Source organism: Sciurus carolinensis, chromosome 17 (genome assembly GCF_902686445.1).
Source record: "Sciurus carolinensis chromosome 17, mSciCar1.2, whole genome shotgun sequence".
Lineage (NCBI taxonomy): Eukaryota > Metazoa > Chordata > Mammalia > Rodentia > Sciuridae > Sciurus > Sciurus carolinensis.
The window spans coordinates 55,428,224-55,448,320 of NC_062229.1; the positions used below are offsets into that span (position 1 = coordinate 55,428,224).

General features: G+C 40.2%; 1 protein-coding gene across 1 annotated transcript in view; it reads right to left on the reverse strand.

Annotated features, from left to right (window-relative positions):
• The window catches only part of Cacna1d (calcium voltage-gated channel subunit alpha1 D), a 306,525-nt gene that overhangs the window by 147,729 nt on the left and 138,699 nt on the right, over positions 1–20,097 (reverse strand). Inside the window, 1 exon segment of the mRNA XM_047530661.1 lies at positions 4,360–4,499. Within this exon segment, the coding sequence (XP_047386617.1) occupies positions 4,360–4,499 (140 nt within the window).

Genomic DNA, 20,097 nt, shown 5'->3' on the forward strand with positions numbered 1-20,097 from the left:
CTAGAAATACCCATTACTTCCTTAATGTTCTGTTAGTGGGAATATTGACAAAAATAATAGGTTACTGTGGACTTGAAACAGAAAATCCATTGGTCCGAGATACAGACCATAGTTGGAAACTTTAGTGAGCAGGAATTTGAATCAAGTGAACACATCCTAATTTGTCTTTTTCTTTTTAGAAACTTTTGTTCTATTCTTTCTTGGACTGTAATTTAATGTATATTTTAGTTAAAAAAAATCATATGCTCTAAAGTTTTTCACATTTAATGAGAAAGATTTCAATCAATCCAGTTCTACTTCAGTTTCCTAGATGATTTTTTTAAACTTTTAAAATTGTTTATTGCAGTTTAATTTACAAATAAATATACCCATTTGAAGTGCACAAAAAGGTGAGTTCTGACATGCATGTTTACAAAACAAACACAACAATCAAAATGGAGTATTTCCAACACCTCAAACAGTTCCCTCATTCCCCAACACAGTCATCCACCCTCTATGGCCCGCCTTGGGGATCCACTGATTGTCTCTTTTTCCTCTTCTAGAGTCTATAAAAATAGAATCATGTAGTATGTTCTCCCTTTTGCTTATCTTCTTTTGTTTGCTTTTTTTTTTTTTTTTTTTTAGGTTCAACCAAGTTGTTAAATTCATCACTAGTTTCTTTTTATTGGGAGTAAAATTCCACTACATAAATATTCCACAGTGAGTTTATCATTCACCTATTGTGGGATATTTGGGTTATTTGCAGCTTTTCTCTGTTACAAATAGTCTTTGTGTGGACATGTGTTTTCATTTACCTTGGATAAAAACCCAGGAGAACCAGTAATATGGTCACATGGTGGGTTTAACATTGTAAGTTTTTCCAAAGTGGTCGTACCACTTTCCATCTCTCTTGTGTTCTAGTTGTTCCACGTGTTGGCTACTGTTTGATATTTTTGGCCCTACATTTAGTAATCCTAGTGGGCACATAGTACTGTCATGTGGTTTCAACTGACACTTTTAAAATTACCCATGATGTTCAGCATCTTTTCAGGGGCTTGTTGGTCTTTCTCTTGGGATAGGGGATGAAGACCTATTCAAATCTTTTGTCCACATATGTACTGGGTTGTCTTCTTGCTATTAAGTGGTTAAAAATTCTTTACATATTCTGAATACAAGTCCTCTGTTAGATGTAGGTACTGTGAATATTTTTTTCTACTCTGAACTGACCCTTCACTTTCTTCTGTCTTTTGAAGGAAAGTTCTAAGTTTTGATAAAGTTTAATTTTTCTATTATATCCTACGACTTTGTATCCCTGAGAAATCTCTGCCTACTCTGAGATCATAAAGAATACTTCCTATATTTTCTCCCAGAAATTTTAGAGTTTTAAATTTCACAAGTAAGTCTATAATCCATGTTAAGGTCATATTTTTATATGGCATGAGATAAAAATAAAGTTTTTATATTGATAAACAATTATTCCAGCACCATTTGTTGAAAACAGTTTCTCCTTATAAAGAAATCTTTTCTAAATTCAATTGATCACATATATCTGGGCTTACTTCATTGATTTTTATGTCTGCTCCTTATGCCAATATCACACCATGTTGTTTAGAGTAAGCCCTAAAATCAGGTTTCAGCTTTGTTCTTGAAGATTCCTTGGCTAGTCTAGAGTCTTTCTCATTTCCATATAAATATTAAAATAAGACTGTCATTCTCTACAAAAATACTGCTGGGATCTATATTAGGATTCAATACATAGCTCAATTTGGAAAGAAATTACATCTTAATATTGAATCTTTCGAAATGTAAGCACAGCGCTCCATTTCTTTAGTTCTTCTTTAATTGCAGCAAGATTTTGTCATTTTAGTGTACTATTTATGCCTAAATAGTTTACATTTGGGGGGTAACAGTGTAAACAGTAACATTGTAAATATGCATTTCCAATCGCTAGTATATAGAAATCCCCATGATTTTTTACAGTGACCTTTAATCTAGAAACATTCATTCGGAAAAATCTATCTATGGTTTTAATCTTTTAAATTCACTGAGTTTTATTTTATGGCCCAGAATATTGTCTCTGTTGATAAATGTTCCATGTAGGAGTGAAAAGAATGTGTATTCTGCTTTTATTGAACCAGGAGTTCTAAAAAAAAAAAAAAAAAAGAAAATGTCAATTAGGTCAATGGTGTTGTTCAAGTCTTCCTACATCCTTAGTGATTTTCTGTCTACATGTTCCATCAATATGCTTCAACAGAATATTGAGATGTACAACGTACAGAGTATTGAGATGTACTAATCTTAGATATAGACTTATCTATTCCTCTTTTAGTTCCATCAATTCTGACTTTGTGTATTTTGAAGCTCTTTTATGAGACATAAGTAAATTAGGATTATTACATTCTCTTGATGAAACGATTTGGGGGCAGAGGGCCAGATAGTAAATAACCTAGCCTTTGTGGACCTAAACTACTCACCTCAAGAATGTAAACAAATGAGTATGGCTATCTAACAAGAAAATTTTATTTATAAAAACAGGCAGCAGGCTAGATGGGCTAGGATTTGATCCACAGTTTGCCAATGTCCCCTCTAGCACTCCTTTAGCAAGACTACTGATGGTTCTTCTGAGGTATCTACTACAAGTCCAAGTTGTTTAATGAGGCCTTTGACTCTGGCTATTAAGAACTTGAACACCTTTCAGTCCTTAGTCAGCTCACTTTATAGCTTCCCAGTTTCTTCTTTTCCTAATAGTGCTCTTTGCCTGTTCTCATGGAACTATACCCTACTTAAGTGTAGCTTAGTCCTCTGCCCAAACTACAGAGGACCCAAAGGTATATTCGTGAGGCCCAATCTGACTAGTTCACTCCCTTCCCAAATTTGAGGCACTCAGCCATCCTGAACCTTTGTCTCCTAAAGTTGGTGAGATCACTATCTTTGCTTGGCTCCATGGCCTTGTGCTATGCTGTCATGTATAAAATGTCTCCAGGCAGAAAGACAAGGTGATTGTAGTATAAGAAATGGAGTTGAGCATCTCCATTCTGTACCTGAACATTAAGCCCAGAGGCAGGTGAGGCACACCAGGGTTATCACAGAACCAAGAGACCTGCAAGAGTCTTGCATGTCATTTTTCAACAGAGACCAAAGACATTTGCTTTTCTATGTATCTGCCAACTGTTCATTTTAGATGTACTAACTTTGCAATGATGCCCTAGATGCCAATGTGCTTTGGTGGTTTTTGCAAAAGCTAACTTTTTTTCCATATGGATCCCATTGTAACTTTCTAGGTTGAAAGGACAGGCTCCAAACTGATCCCATTCTCCCAATATCCAGTAGAATTAGTCTCCAAGGAAAAGCCAATGAATTCACAATCAAAGGATAATCCAAAACAAAAATCACCTAATACAATTGCAAAAGGCAGCCAATCAAAGTTGTGGAGATGAAAATAGGTTATTTTTAAATCTCTCTCTACAGAAACAAACATTATTTTAGGAAAAAGTCATAGAGCAGTTAGGGTAACTAAGACTCAGAGAAGGCATTTATCTTATCCCCTATATGGGTATTTGGTCCAAAGACCCAGCATTACTTTGATAACTGATTTGTTTCTCTCTGGATGGCAACATTTCCAGGTGAGGGAGCAATGGGAAAACGCAGGCCACTACTTTTTAACATTGTAACTGAAACTACTGGCATCTTCTTCCTGCAACAGAATAACGAACACCTGCTTCTCTGCATTTTCTAACTTATTTCACTTTACGCCAGATACCTGACATTGTTTTTTTTTTTTTAGTTATTAATGGACCTTTATTTTTATTATTTATTTATATGCAGTGCTGAGACTCTAACCCAGTGTTTCACACATGCTAGGCAAGTGCTCTACTACTGAGCTACAACCCCAGTCCGCTTGTTTTTGTTTTTAAAATGGGATCGTAGTGTGACAGTTTCTCCCACGAGTCATCAGAAAAAAAAAATTAGTAGCTTTGCTCAAGGGATGTTAAATAATAGCGTATCCCCGCTATGAAGGAATATGTATGTAATTTTAGCAGGGTGCTAAGCATTAAGAGCTCCACTCATTTGACTCTGACCACCAGCAAGGATGGTTTATTTGTGGAGAGTCAAGGCCCTGTAAGGTGAACCGTCTTATATCAGGAGCTCAGACTCCCTTCTATAACATGTTACTGAATATAGAAGTAAGAACCTTCAAACCAGTCTCTGCTCAAAGGCTGACAGCAGCATTGACAGCCTCAACAGAACTCCTGGTAGGTCCTGGTGCAATCATTGGTATAAAACAGCAACCATCTTCCCCCAAAAGACCATTCTCTTTATCTCCCAGCCCCTCCTTCCCATTTTCCAGACAAACATTTCCTCAAAGTAAGAGGGACTTACCCTACTATTACTATAACAAAATCCAGTAAATTCCATCCATTCCTAACATAAGCATTAGGATGTAGCAATAATCCATATGCTATAATCTTCAAAAATGTCTCAACTGTAAAAATAATCAGGAAGGCATATTCTACTTTTTCCTGTGAAGAGAAACAAAGAAACACAAAAAAGGTGGGGTGGGAGAGACAAAGAAACAGTAATTAGAATCAGTATCTCAGAGATAGAAGCATTTTTCGCCAAAGTTTTATTATGAGAAAAAAAGACAATTACACTGCACCTGGGCCAGGAAGGCATTTTAACACTGAATTTCTCATAAGCAACTAAGTGTAAAACACTTTTCATTCCAGGCTGAATGATTGCATTTTGCCACCTGCCCTGATGCATGTGCAATGAGTCTGCCTAGGACATAACGGGCATGTTTGTTATTTGCACACATTTGCAAAATGCAGCATGTTTTCCTCCTGAGATTGCCAAATCAAACCTAGAAAAGCACAAGGGTGCAACAAAGATTTTAACAGCAACTTTGAACAGAATGTCCTCTGGAAGGAATGAAGATATGCCTGTTTCGACCCTTATTTTCTCTTGAGTTCATGTCTGACTTTAAGTTACAGTCAGTTTTGTCAATGAAAAGCAAGGTGACCTTGGGAAGGTCCCTCCCCACCTCTGGACATAAGCATCCTCATCGGCAGAGTGAAATGGAGTAAATTCAGATAGCAAACGCTGCCTGAATGACTACTCGCATGCTGCCTCTCAGTGGCTGACACTACTGAGAGGCGACCACATGCTTGCCCAGGGAGCCTGGGCTCAACTTCCAAACCCTTCTCTTCCATCAGTCTCTGTAGCCATTCCCATCAGACTGCCAAACACTTCAGCGTGCCACCTGCCTGAGGGTTACAAGACTGAGAACCTTTCAATTCCAACCCACTGTGACTCTACCAACTAAGGAAAACACCTCAAATCATCAAGTTTAAACATTTTAACTCTTTCCTTTTTTTTGTTTTGTTTTTTTTTTTTAATAAATATTTTCTTCATAGGACCCTGGTTTCAACAGAAATAGGGACCAACAGGGATACATGTAACCAAGAGGCATTCCTGGGCAAGAAGATACTTGATAACTAAATGAAAAATCACTTAGTACATCTTCTGCCCTGAACCAGAAGCCAGGATTAGGATAAATTCTCCATTCTATTCGCCATCCTTGAAGAGTCCGGTCTGGTGCTAGACCTGAGGGTTTCAAACCTGTACACACAGAACCTCTGAGGGGTAACTGATAAAAGCAATACTCTACTTTCAGTCCTCTGCTAAGGCCGAAGTCCTCATTCACTTCTCCCTTATCTTTCCTTTTCCTGACTGACAGGGCAGGTGGGGGCTTTGCTATGTTATATATGTTGTAGACATATTTTTATAAATACAAAATTTTGTTTTTTAAAGAAAATTTAGGCTTCCGAAGGAAAACTATTTTTAGAATCATCTTTTAAAATACTCATTTCAGGGCGATTTCCATAGGCCTTATATATATTTGCTTGCAGAAGCCCCAGTACTCTTTTTATATTTAAATGTTAGTCTTGGCTAAGCTGCCTCGGGCTCTTTCTGCTGCCAGAGTACTAGCCCTCTGTTCCTGGCTGCCTGGGGGGAGCTTCCCCATGCCTTGCCGCCCGTATCCTCCTTGGCCACCAGGGGAACCACACAACCATGGCTGTGCATCTGAGCCATCGCTCCCATTTGCAACTCCCCAATGGTCATGTAAAAGCCAGTTCATCAGTTCTTTCCCTTGCCCCAGAGCATCATGGTTCCTGTCATTTCTAAACCTGCCCTCCAGAACTCCCTTTGATCCTTGGCATACCAACACAGCAGGAGGCACACCACACAATCCTACATTCACCCTGCCATTGAGAAGCTGAGAAGCAGAGCACACTTCGCCACTGGTGGAGGGCACGGATACAGGAAGACTTCTAAAAGGCAGGAACGTTGGCTCAAAGAAGAATTCTGTTATGTTAACCACAGGCAAAAAAAAAAAAAAAAAAAAAATTCCAGAAAACACCAATCTGCTATACTCAAATCAGACCCTGACCACCAAATGCACATCGTCAATATGTTTTTGAGACATAATATTCTAAGGGAACAAGATAATCTAAAAACAGCACACTGATTTTATAATTCCTCTTCCCTTTTTATCCTTTCTGCTTTATTTACTAGGCCAGACAGGAAAAAAAGGCTTTTGCTGCTATCAATATTCATAGCAGTTACATTCCTACGTCAAGACAGTACTATACTTCAGAGCAGAAAAACAAGTTAGGGAACAAAGAGTCCACCTACCAAACACAGCTTGTTTTTCCTCTTTGGCTTTTATTTATAAGTGATTTTGCCACCATAATACAAGGGCCAGTAGTCTAACCGAATTGGTTAAGTCTAACTGAATTGGTTAATTGGTTTTATACCCTTCCTTATCCTCCTCCCCATCCTTTTAAAAAGACTTTGGCTCCCTTTTCCAAAATCCTTAGTGAATTACTGGATGAAATTGATTCTAAAAAATATAACATTGCTTTAAGGTGATTCTTTATTACAGAGATTCTACCATAATGCCAACTGAACAATCACAGCACACAGAACAGGTTGCCCAGAAGCCAGAGTCATCCTGGTCCTCAATTCTGACATTAAAAAGGACTCCTATAAGCGTAACTCTACATTAAACAAATGTAGTCTCTTTTTGAAAAAAAGAAAAAACAAGATGCAAAACAATGATAGAGGGAGCGGGATAGTCATTTGCTTTACAAAAGGATTTGTCATTTGAGAAAAGAAAGTCAAGTTAATTTGAACAGGAAACCAACAAGAGATTCAGGTTTCTAACTGCACGTGGGTGAAGGAGTGTGGCAAGATGTGGCACAGAGCAGACACTGAGGTCCCACGGCCAAGAAGGTGAGAGCACGGGAAGATGCTACAGCACGGGAAGGATGAGGAAGGGGTGCCTGAGCAAGAACCCTTCAGGCCAGACATGAAACAGACTGCCCCTCCGCCATGGCCTGGGCAAGAACTACATCTTAAAGGTTACCCTTCCCAGGCTAAAGAGAAATACTGAATGATCTCAAATGCCCCTCTGCTTTCCAGGCAGAGACTGTGTCACTCGGCCACCCACCAGGACAGGTTTCTCCTCACTGGCAGGAGGCCCTGCACAGCAGGGCCAGTCAAACCTCCTTTATGAAACCACCACCGGAGACCACCTTATATATGGACCCAAGTTCCCTATGAGACCTTGGGCATCAAAGAAATAAAGGGTTAAATCTAATTCTGAAACCTAGTCTATCTTCTTTAAACAGTGATATTTCACCGACCACATGGTCTCTAAAACAGTTTACAGTTTATAACACTCGTTAACCCTACACAGAACCAAACACAGAAAAAAACTGTCAACTGGAAAGAGGAGGTGTCAGAATCCTTGTTTCTTGGTTATTTCTATTGTCAGGGATCCTTTAACTAGCCATGTGATATCAATGTTCATCTGTCTATCTGCCCATCCATCCATCCCTGAGCACCTGGTTGCTCTTCAGCAAAGCCAGATCCCTGCTCTCACAGAACTTCCAATTCACTGTCAGATCAACAAAGGCTTGATGCAGCCAGGTGATGTCCACCTCTTTGCTTTGCTCATCCACCAACATGGCCCCAAGTCTTTGGGAAGGCTTTCCTGGCTTGCACTCTGCCATTAGCTTCCTGTCCCCACCATCTCTTTTGTACTCTGCCAGCGCCCTACTGTCCAGGACTATCTATTGGCAGGTCTCTTCCCTTACTTTCTTTGTAACTCAACCATTTAGTACCGTATCAGGCATATTTAAGGCTGATAAGTGCTACTAGGAAGTAGAGAAGAAAACAGGAAAGAATAAAACAACAAAACTACACATAAAAAAGAGAAGATAAAAATGTGTAAGGATCACAAAACCTCACAAGTATCAAACAGCAAAAGACAAGGTATGTATCCCTCTAAATTGCTGTAAATTCTTTCTAGATCAAGTCTGGAATGAATGTTCAAACTGCTAAGATAAAAGCTGGTATCATCTTACCTGGCCCTTCCTTTCCATTCCAACCTGCAGGCCAGGGGTAAGTTCTTCAACCTTCCATCCTTCCAACTTTGTCTTCTCTTCTAGGAGAATCTTTCACATCGTAGGCCAAACTGCTATCTCCTACACAACCTAGACGCTTTTCCAGCTCCATGCCTTTAACCAGCCTGTTTCACTTACCTGGTATGCATACTGCCCCCAGGTATATAAACTTCCCTCTTTAGAAGGAGTGAATGCACAGGTCTATGACACAGAGCTAAAAACAAGCCCAGCATAGTTGAGTGCAAAGAACACAGGTCTTGTAGCCATAATATTTGTTTTCTGCTAGTCTCAGCTCAGTCACCAATTCAGTCACTGTGGTCCTGGGCCACAGTGGAACCATTCCACATCCCGTTCCATCTTTCTGAAATGTCTCCTCATCCCCCTTTTCCCATCAACCTAAGCTCTATTTGTCCTTCATGGCTCAGCTTAAACGGTACTTCCTCAGCATAACCTTAACTGACCTCCCAGGCAAAATTGGAGACTGCTGTCATAAACTGTTAAAGACTATTATAATTCACAACCCTAATTCACAATAGAAATGTAAGTTTTTAAAAATTACCTTTTTAGTAGAGAGCCCAGATATAAATTCACACATTTACAGTCAACTGATCTTTGACAAAGATGCCAAAAACACAAAATGAGAAAAGGACAGTCTCTTCAATAAATGGTATTGGTAAAACTGGATATTCAAACGCAAATAAATAAAATTTGACCCATTTATCTTACACCATATACAAAAATCAACTAAAAAAAAAGATTTAAAACATTAAGACTTGAAACTGTATGTGTACTAGAAGAAAAGCAAGGATAAAACTTCTTGACATTGGTCTGGGCAAAGACTTTGGCTGTGACCCCAAAAAGCAAAAACTAGTCAAAAGGGAGTATACCAAACTAAAAAGCTTATGCACAGAAAACAACAAATAAGGACAACTTAGGGAATGGGAGAAAATATTTGCAAACATACGTGTGATAAGGTGTTAATATCCAAAATATATAAGAAACTCAACAGCAAGAAAATGATCCAATTTTTAAACCATGAATAGATATTTCTCAAAAGATGACATACAATAGTCAACAGGTATATAAAAATACTAATTATAATAGTAATTATCAGGTAAATACACATTAAATACACCGTATACCTATTAAGATGTCTAGTATCAAAAAGACAAGATAGATGTTGGCTAAGATTGGGGAAAAATAGTGACCCAGGCATGCTGTTGGTGAAAATGTAAATTAGTAAAGTTATTATGCAGAACAGTAGGAAAATTCCTTTAAAATTAAAAACAGAACTATCATATGATATAGCAATTCCACTTCTGGGAAATATTTAAAGGAAATGAAATCAGTGTGTTCAAGAGACATCTGCATCCTATGTTTACTATATAGCATTATTCATAATAGCCAAGATACAGAATCATCCTAATGTCCATCAGTTACATATATATATATCCACCCAAGGGAAAATTCTCCAGCTTTTAAAAAAAGGAAATCCAATAATTTGCAACATTATGCTAAGTGAAATAAACCCAGGACAGAAAGACAAACACTCATGATCTCACTTCTATGTGGTATCTAAAAAAATGTTAAACACAAAGAAGCAGAAAGTATAATGTTTGTTATAGGAATTAGGAGCAGAGGGATGAGAGGGGTTGGAGGGAAGCTGGCCAAGACACGAACTTTCAAAAACAGGAGGAGTGTATTCAGGAGCTCTACTGTACAACATGGTGACTATAGTTAATATTATGTAGTTGAAAACAGCTAAAAGAAGATTTTAAATATTCTTGCCACAAAAAATAAGGATATGGGTAATGAATATGTTGATTAGCTTTATTTAACCATTCCATATTATGTACATATATAAAAATGATGTTGTACACTACAAATATATAATTTGTCAATTTCAATTTTTTTTAAAAAAATTACCTCTTTAATATTTGTCTCATCCAATAAATGTACATTTCTATAAGGCCAAAGATAATTTTTATTTCATTTATCATTATATTCCCAAGGCCTGTCACAAAAATAAATATTTAGGCACTAGGATTGTAGCTCAGTGGCAGAGCACTTGAGGCGGCCCTGGGTTCAATTAATTAATTGAATACAGGTGGTAAATTAATTAAATAAACGTACTGTCTCCATGTAAAAACTAAAATTTTTTATTAAAAATTGATATTTAAAATTTACAAATGAATAAATGAGAATAAGAGATTTTGACCAAATATGATCAGATGTCCCTTCCTGCTAGTAAGTTCCACAATGCCAGGACCCTCTTGGTTTTACCCTGTTCCAGGAAGACTTCCATCCCAGAACAGCTGCCCTGCCCTCTATTCATGGCCAGGCCTGCTGGACAGCAGGGCAGAGGTAGTTCAGTCAGAGGGAGGAGCACAAGCACCCTACAGCGGCTGAAGCACAAGGCATGAGGGTGGGTGGGAAGGGGTGGGGTGAGGCTGAACAGGCAGATGGCCATGAAGGGCCTCAGGTGCCATTCGGCAGGGTCTGGCCTCTGTTTCTCATGTGTAAAATGAGCAGACAGAATCAGTTCATCTCTTCCAGCTGGAAAACTACAATTCGCTGTGACCTGCTGAGCAAAGCTCCCGCACAGGCTTCATAGTGAGGTTCTGGGACTGTCCAGAGGCCCCTGGAAAGACAGCTCAGGGCAGCAAGAACTGGGAGCAACTACTGTTTCTCACTGGGTTCATCTGAGGTGAACGTGGGCACTTGGGCTGGTCTTGCTGAGACCCCCTCCCACCCACTGTACTACACACTTCAAGAGGTAACCTCAAGGAGCTACAGGGCTGCAATCACGTGGTTACAATAAGCTGATACAACCTCTAGTAAAACTCTTGTGGGTGAACCACAGGAGGGTGACCAGCAGGCAGGCCTTGCAGCTCAGAGCTGCATGGCTTTAAATAGAGGCGATTTGCTCCCCTGCAGATATTAATCAAGTATCTACTCAGAGGGCCTCTAATGGGTAGTTTAATGCCACATTTACATGAAGAAACTGGCTAGAAGTGTCAGTTTGCATTTGCTTATATTCATCTTTGGTTTAAGAGTACAAATTTTACATGATATTTGTGTCCCAGGTCTCTACTGCAGTATTATCCTATGTGAGTCATTTAGCTCTCCAGATTTCCCTCATCTATAAAGCAGGGAAAGTCGTTCTTTCCAGACCACCCAGGTTATGGTGAAAATCTGATCGAGTGAAGGGAAGGCCAGGGGGTGGGAGGAAGAGCTCTCTGCCTGCTGTAACACACTTCACCATCAAAGATTGCTCTGAACAAGGATGGACATTAAGACTGGCCCTTGGGAGACATGAGCAAACTTATCCCTGTGGTGAATTCCTCACAGAAGCATCTGGAACTCTGAAAAGGTTTAGAGGTTTCTCCTGATATACCACAGCAACCCAGTGTATCTATGACCACCAAGGATAGCAAGATCCTACCCAGGGTCATGCTGACCAGAATGAGCCTAGAGCAGCTCAGCCAGGAGGCAACCAGCAGGGTGGCCTCAGAGACATCTGGTCTGTGGGCAGCATCGCACCTGGGGGCAGAGGAAGTTCCTCGATCGCCAGCACATCAAAGGCAGGTGCTGCTTTGCTGTTGAGCTAGAGCAGTCACCTGGGATGGGGTGGGTCACTATGGTCCTTACCACCCAGCAGAACTCCCAGGGTGATAGCACCCAACTCCTAGAGTCACTCCATTCCTACTCTCGGCCCAGAGGCTACAGAAGATGGAATGTAGGGCAGGTTACTGGTTCAGCGATAGGCATATGTCCCAACCCACACCAGCCAGGTCCAATTAGAGCTAATCCTGGGATTTGCACTTCACTTCAGCAACTGGATAAATTCTGTCATTGGCAGGATTAAGCCCTGAGAAACTTTAAGCCTAGAGTTACCAGTGGGACATAGAGATGAAGAGCCAACACTAAGGGAAGCCAAGCCAAAAGGGGGAGAGTGTGCCAGAGTCAAAAATTTAGAAGAAATGTGTGGCCCTGGAGCACCTGGATCAAGTTGAGCCTAAAATCGGAAATTTATGCCCCCATCCTTGAGGTTTCCAGTTACAAAGACTAGTAAGTTAAACCAGGTTGGGTTGGGTTTGTTTTCAACTGCAAGTTAAAGAGTTCTAGTTAAATGCACAGTCCTATAGGATTATTCTGCTTCTCTAAAAAGTTGAAGCAACTAAGAATATTCAGCAGTTTCTATTTTCCCAAAGCAGACTTCTTTGATGCCTCCCTCTGGTCCAGAGGCTCAGTGAAAGTCCCCTTTACATAGGACTCATGAGTCCTACCTTTAGAAATTCATCTAGATTCAGCTTTCCAAATTTACTCCTTCATGCTCATCCAGTCTCTGAGGGCATCTTCAATTTAACCTCAGAGGTAAAGTGGATGGTAAAGAAGAAGTGGAAGACTGCCAACTGCGGAATGTACCCAGTGCCAAGAGGAATCAGAGTCCAGGTCTCCAGGGAAGTTTGAAGTATCCTATATGCAGGAGTGCAAGAAATCAGTAGACCCCTAGGATCTCTAGGACCTATCTACACTCCATCTATCAATAACCAACTTATTTTCATAGGCCCAGTAGGGACAGGTAGCCCACTGCCCTACACTATTCCCCTCCCTCCTCCATGTCCCCCAGCTCCAGTCTATCAGCTCACCTAATGTCTTGCATATATGTCATACTCACTGGAACATCTGGTCTTTGTGATTGTTCTTCTACTCCAAGATGGGAAACACCTCTGTTTTTCTAAGTCCTACTCCACATTTAAGGGAAAATTAGAGAATTCTACTTTGTCCATGCACTTCTTGTCCCCTCTTTTGAAAGCCTGATACACTTAGCAGAGTGGACCAACGACTACCACATGCCTGCTGCCTCTACCCCTGGCTCCATGTAGCAGACAGTCCCACTAATCATTAGGTGACACAGTACTTCACCCCCATCACCTCACAGTGCTCCTGTTAGGCATTACCCATTGAGTGGGGCTGATGTTATTTGCCATCCCAGAGTTAAAAGTTAAGTATGCCACATGTTCTGTCATTTGATTATGAAATTAAATTAAATTTTATCAACAAAACTCAAATATCAACTATATGTGAGACCATGAAAGAGCAAAGAAAGGCAAGGTACTGTCCCTGTTTTTAGGAGCTCCTGGTGTAATTGGGAAATCAATCTACTGACATGCCACCTTGCATTACTTGTAGATCATCTGTACTCTGAGGACAGGAACTATTTCATCTACCGCTACAGAATCCTCTCATGATATCAAAGTGGGGTACTGAACATTTAGCCTAAATAAACACCTTGACATACACACACACACAAAAAGGAAAAACAAAGCCATGATCTCAAGGCTACATTGCTAAGTACTGGGCCAGCAGCCCTGTCATGCCATCAGAGAGCTCTAAGAGCTAACACCTGGGCCATAATATGAGGTTCCCTCCCCTAGTTGAAGTTACAAGGTCCTACTTTCTTTCCAAACCACGTCAGACCTTCACATCTTATCCCAACAGTGTAGGTCAGACTGGTTAGTACTAGGATTATGTGTCCTACATGGGACTGATCAAAATTGTCTGCCATATCCCTAGAAATCTCTGGGGCTCAGGTCATATGACAACCAAGCAACACCTAACATTTTAGAGAAGTCTTAGAAGTGGTTGCTTTACATGACATCACCGAACCATGCAACACATCTACCTCCTTTGTTGAAAGGAATGAGCAAACAATTCCAAATGGCAGGAACCAGTAAGGTTAAGAGCAAGCATTTTCATTTTGACAAGATCCATTTGACATCATTCCTTTTGTCCATTCAAATCTGTATGGTTAAATTCACTGATGTCTGAATTAGAAATGAAATCTCATTTCCCTGATACTCATATTCCTATAAACAGACCACTTGCATACCTTGCCACTGCTGCCCCTAGACCTTAAGAAAATGCTTCCCAGTCTCTTATCTCAGTTGGTTCTCCAAACTAAGAAGTAGACAAGACAGGAAAGAGGTTATCCATTATATGTCATACATGAAGTACATAGATAGCAAGTTATTTCTGGCCAGAGTCAAAAGAACAACTAAAAACAGTAATTGTGCCTTCTACTTTGAAGAGATCCAACTATATATACCTGGTGGGGAAAACCACAGTCCACTCTAATCCCAGGGCTGCCAAATCTCTCCTAGGTTTATTCTACCCTATTGTACCTTTAGTCACAGCACAATGATTTTGGCTTCTGAATAAAGGACCAGAGAAAGTTAGGTATGGCCAGCTAGTCAACTTCAACCTAGCAACCCAGACATGACCCTTGGCAATGGAGCCACTCCACCCAGGCACAGCCACTATGAAGGTACCCATCATGGTGTGTAGTGCTGCTGAGCTCCTACTGCAAGGCAGTCACCATGCTGGTCAGCACTTTGACCTGGACAGTGGAGGCAAAGAAGCCTTGGTTAAGGTCCTAGCTCTGCCACTTACTATCTGTGTAGACTAAGGTGACATTATGCCTCCTCACTGCAGCTTCTTCATCAAAAAATAAGAACAAGGGGAGTAAAGAGAGAGGAGGGGTTAGCAGGAAGGGGTTATGGGAGAAGGAATGATAGTAGAGTGAAACAAATTTCATTACCTCATGTACATGTATGACTGCATGACTGATGTGATCCTACAATATGTATAATCAGAAAAATGAGATTGTGCTCTAATTCTGTATGATCTATCAAAATGCATAAATGTAGTCTATTGTCATGTACAACTAATTAGAACAAATTAAAAATATTTAAAAAAAATAAGAACAGAAACTCCATGTTTATTGTTAAGCATGAGTGATACAATGCATGTAAAACACAAGCCAGGATCTGGGTGTGGCAAATTCCCATGGCAAATCCTCACAGCATGCTATTAGTCTTGTGCTCCTGTAATGCTCCATGCACTGCCCTGGCCACTGCCCAGGAGCAGCATAATGCCTAGTACAGGGTAACTGCTGAAAATTCACTTAGTTACAAGGACAATGAGTCAACTCACTGCTGACCCTGTAGTCTAAACCGTGGCAAGGGCATGCCTTTCCCTAGAGAGGTCCTGCCTTCGCTGAAGAGTGGTTCCAATGAGAGCACCTGTCCAATACCTTCCTGGACTATCCTGCAAAAGTCTGCAGTCTATTATAGATAGAACAGAACATTCAGAAGCTAAAAAGGTCCAATTCCCCAGGTCTCATGTGCAGATGGCTGCGGGGGTCAGTGGAGTGTATTCATCTCACCACAAAAACTACCCTTTGGGATGAAAGACCCTAATTCATGAACACCCTTTTCCCCAAGAATGTGCTGAGACCATAGGAATATAGGTCATTTCTAAGTAATTTCATGTATTGAAGTTTTTTTTAAATACTTAAAACAGAGTCTGTAATTGATTTGAAGTGTTTCACATATTTACTCAGAAGATAACAATTCCATGCCTATTAATGCACCACTGTTTCAGTAGTATAAAGTAAAGTTAATGAGGAGACACTGGGAGGCTTAAAAAACAGGCACACGCCAACTGTGGCCTTGAAGAGAGAACAGGACTAAGTCCCAGCAGCCCCACACTGGACAGGGGGCATCTAAGAAGCCATTGTCATTTACAATGACCTGGTCTCGCCAGGCAAACCTCACATGCATCTGTCACTTGACCCACCTCCTAGAGGCTGGAGAGGGCTCTACCAGCAAACTCCAAGCACAGACTTCCCAACAGGCTTTCTATAAGTGATTCCACTCACAGGGAACTGGGTGGCCTTAAATCAGTTACTAGGGGGGGACTTTCAAATTCAATTTTTAGGTATCTAATTTGAGATTTCCTCACTAGGAATATTTTTCCTTAAAATCAACTGAAACTAAATATTTGGTACAGAAGAATAAAGTGAAAAGAAAGATAAATTTTTAGGGAAAGGAAAATAAAGCAGAAAATAAGAACATTTCAAAGAGATATTCTGTAAAGACATAACTTTATAAATACTTGAGATTTTTAACACCTGGTGTGAAAGAAGGAAATCAGACCAGTGACTCAAGTCACCTTATTCCTTGAATGAAACTGTTTCTTGATCCAGAAAAAGTATCTCTCTAGAGGATTAACAGATAAAACAATCAGTTGATGATAGGAACTAAGCACCAATTACAGGAAGCAGAATAACATTTTCCATCTTTGTGGAATTTATTCAGGAGATGATCATTTCAGTGGAATTCATAGGAAATTAATTTAGTGGTCTTTAAATAGCAATTTTCAAAAAAAAAAACAAAATAAATGGAAAATATCAAATGCAAGGAAATGACAGAACATATTAACAATATATACATTTTCATCAAGTATATATATTTGGGAATTTCAATATGAAATGTATTTATTTCTGCTGGTCAAATCTTAAAAAAGGTTGACTAATACAGCTCTAGAAGCCAAGAATCTGGAGCCACCAGTAGATATCAGTAGGGATAAATGTCAACTCTTGTTTCCCACAATCACTCTTCCTCCCTCCCCTGATATACCCACCAAAGTCCTTAAGTTAAAAGATCTTTAGAGTGACCCTAACAATATGCCAAGCCAAGTACCCAAAAAGCACACCCAATGGTCAGAAAAGGTCAACCTGGGAAGCGAGGGGGACAGAGGCAAATTTCCTGTGGTTGAAACTCCAGGTAAGTAAAGAGATGGGCCAAGGTCAGCAGTAAGACCCCTCCCATCCTAGAAGAACAAGTGAGGCCATTCTGGAAGTCAGTGACCTCTTGAATTGTCTGGAGAAGGAAAAGAGAATGGGTGAGACCAAGATGTTCTCCATGTTCACATGTTCTTGCAATGGGCACTGAAGGCAGAAGGCAGGAGGGAACCAGGAACAGCCCCAAACCAAAGGCTTTGAATCACAAGCCCAGAATGCCCCAACTATACTCCATACACTCGATAGCACTGTCCTCCAGCAGTGGGAGACTGAAACTCAGACAGGAAAAGGGCAGCACCAGCACAGCATGCACTGGGAGGCAGGAAAAAAAGCACCAAACACCCAAGAGCTGGACAACAGAGGAGAGCAGGTTCTGAGCAGTCGCTCTCCCTGAACCTACTCATCATCCCTGATTCCCCTCAAGTCCAGATGCAAAATGGGTCATAAAACAAAAAACAATGTCTGGGACAAGAAATGAAGACACCCACACACTGGGTCCTGGGCATGGGGCAGCAGATCAGACAGGGCAGCATAGGGACACTGAAGACCTGGGATGTGTGTCACCACCCAGGACAAAGATTCACAGAAATACATTGTCACAATGCACCCCCAGCATGTGGGGGGTTACTTGCAGTCAGTCAGACAAAACCCTCTCAGCTAAGGACAGGGCTATCCAAGTAAAGGGCATCTGTAACTCCCCTGGTGAAATGAAGGGAGGTGGGTCTCATCTGACTTGTTTGTGGAAGAGCTGGGCACCTCCATAGGATAAAAGCCCTCTGATGCCTGACCAAGCTCTACAGAGCCCAAGGCTACAGTTTTAAGTACATTTTTGCATCTTCATTCACTGAATGAGATGACTCCCTCCCTCAGCTTCCCTGAGACTGTGAAGAGAGCTCCTAAAAGAACAATCTCATAAAGGAGCCCAAGACCACCTATCCTCCAGGCAGCCATGAGGATTATGAACAATCTGAATTCTGGTTCTTCCCTGTACCAGTTTTGTGTCCCTAGACAAAGCACTGAAATTCTCCAAGCACCAGTTTCCTTATCCTCTCACTGGAGACGAGAGCACCAACTTCATGGAACTGAGGATTCACATTGATGGTGGGAAATGCCCAGTACACAATCAGTAAGTGGCCACTGTCCCTGTGGTTGTTGAATTGTGAATGTTACACAGTAGGGTCTCCATAGGCTCTAGGATGGGGATAACCCTTACCAGTCAAGGGACGGAGGGTTCTGGAAAGCTACAAAATCATCCTACTCAGTTTCACCTTACATTGCCACATGCTAAGGCTGAAGGGGGCACAGCAAGCACAGCCCAACATATATCTGTGCCCCTGATAAATAGGAGTAGTCAAGACTCAGAAGACATAGGAAAAATCATAACCAGGAACTTTGAAATCATAAGCATTAAAGTCCTGTTTGGATAACTAAAAGCTCAAGACCACATCCATCCTGCTAATTTGGGCATAGGCAGATGTCTTTTTAATGGTTTTATAATCACTGAAATCAATCACCATTTTAATAATGATTTGTGTTGGAAAAGGCAAAAGGCTTAATCTCAACTGCTTCAATTCAAAATTCATTAATACTCTGTGACCAACTGAAACTATCACACTTGAGCTCTATATTTCAGAAATGTATCTTCTAAGGGAATTGTCAAACTACTTAGTTTCTGTACTCCGTATTTTAAAGCTGTCTTTATATGTAAGCAGAGTTCTTTCCATAGCCACACCCCTATAAATCTAGAATTCAGGCATATCCATAACATTAGAATAACTTTGAGATGTCTGAACACAAAGAATCCCTGAAAGCAGAAAAAGTGAAGTAGATGCTATTTTCTAAACATCTAGGGTTTTTTTTTGTTGTTGTTGTTGTTTTTTTTAATAAAACATCCTAGTGAGTTAGGATAAAACAGAGTGAAGAAATACAGGTTCTCCTTTAATCACAGTAATATTGATCAATCAAACCTCAGATGTCTGGAAATTACTATCTTCTACAATTTGTGATTCTGCTCAAATGCAGACTTTAAAAACCCAAACACAGAACAAATAAACAGTTCAATTGTAACATCCCATCTTGCATTTTTCACAGCCCAGACATAGAAAAGCACAGGAGACAAAGATGTGAGATGAGATTAACCCTGACTACCTAGTGAGTGGTAAATGGGTGGATTCTGGAAAGCACTTCTGTGGGGTCTACAAGTGCACTGTTTTGCTATTAAACAAGGAGACTACCATTAAATCCAGATGAGGCTAGCTGAAATTTAGCTCGACAACTTCCCGGCTGCCAGTGAGTCCTAAGTCAGGTAGCTCAATGAAAGCGGAGTCAGGTAGTGGGGCTTGAAATTCCCACTTGGTCCAATTACATAGCTGTGGACAAGTACTTCACCCCTCCTGTTCTTTGGTTTTCTCATTATGAAAAGCATTAATAGGAATATGAAGTAACGTGCAATGCTTGCTGTGTAGTATGTACACAGTAAGTGATAGCTATTATTATATTGGTAACTGAGGGTAGAAGCTTAGGTCTTGGCCTCTTTCCTAATCCAGTAAAAGATCTCTAAATTGATGTCCTTTTAACTAGTCAGTTGAACTAGCATTCTTTGTTCCTTCTGGGTAAAAGATAGTGACTAGCCATATATATTTCTCATGGCTCCTCAATTTCTAGAAAACTTATATATTTTTGTTCCCAGCAACTTAATTATACACTTACCAAAAGTTGGTTATGTTTGCTCCCAAGTTTATGTGAGTTGGTTTGTTACTGTAACTTTCTAACTTAATAGAATACTGCCTCAAATTATGAAATAAAAGTGAAAAAAAAAAAAGTTGCCACTTCATGAAAACTAGGCTGACTCCTTTGGAAGTACTGACACAAAATACTGCTAATTTTTTATTTTATCTTATTTCATTTTATTTTATTTATTTATTTATTTTTAGGTACTAGGGAGTGAATCCAGAGACACTTCATCACTGAGGTTCATCTCCAGTTCTTTTATTAAAT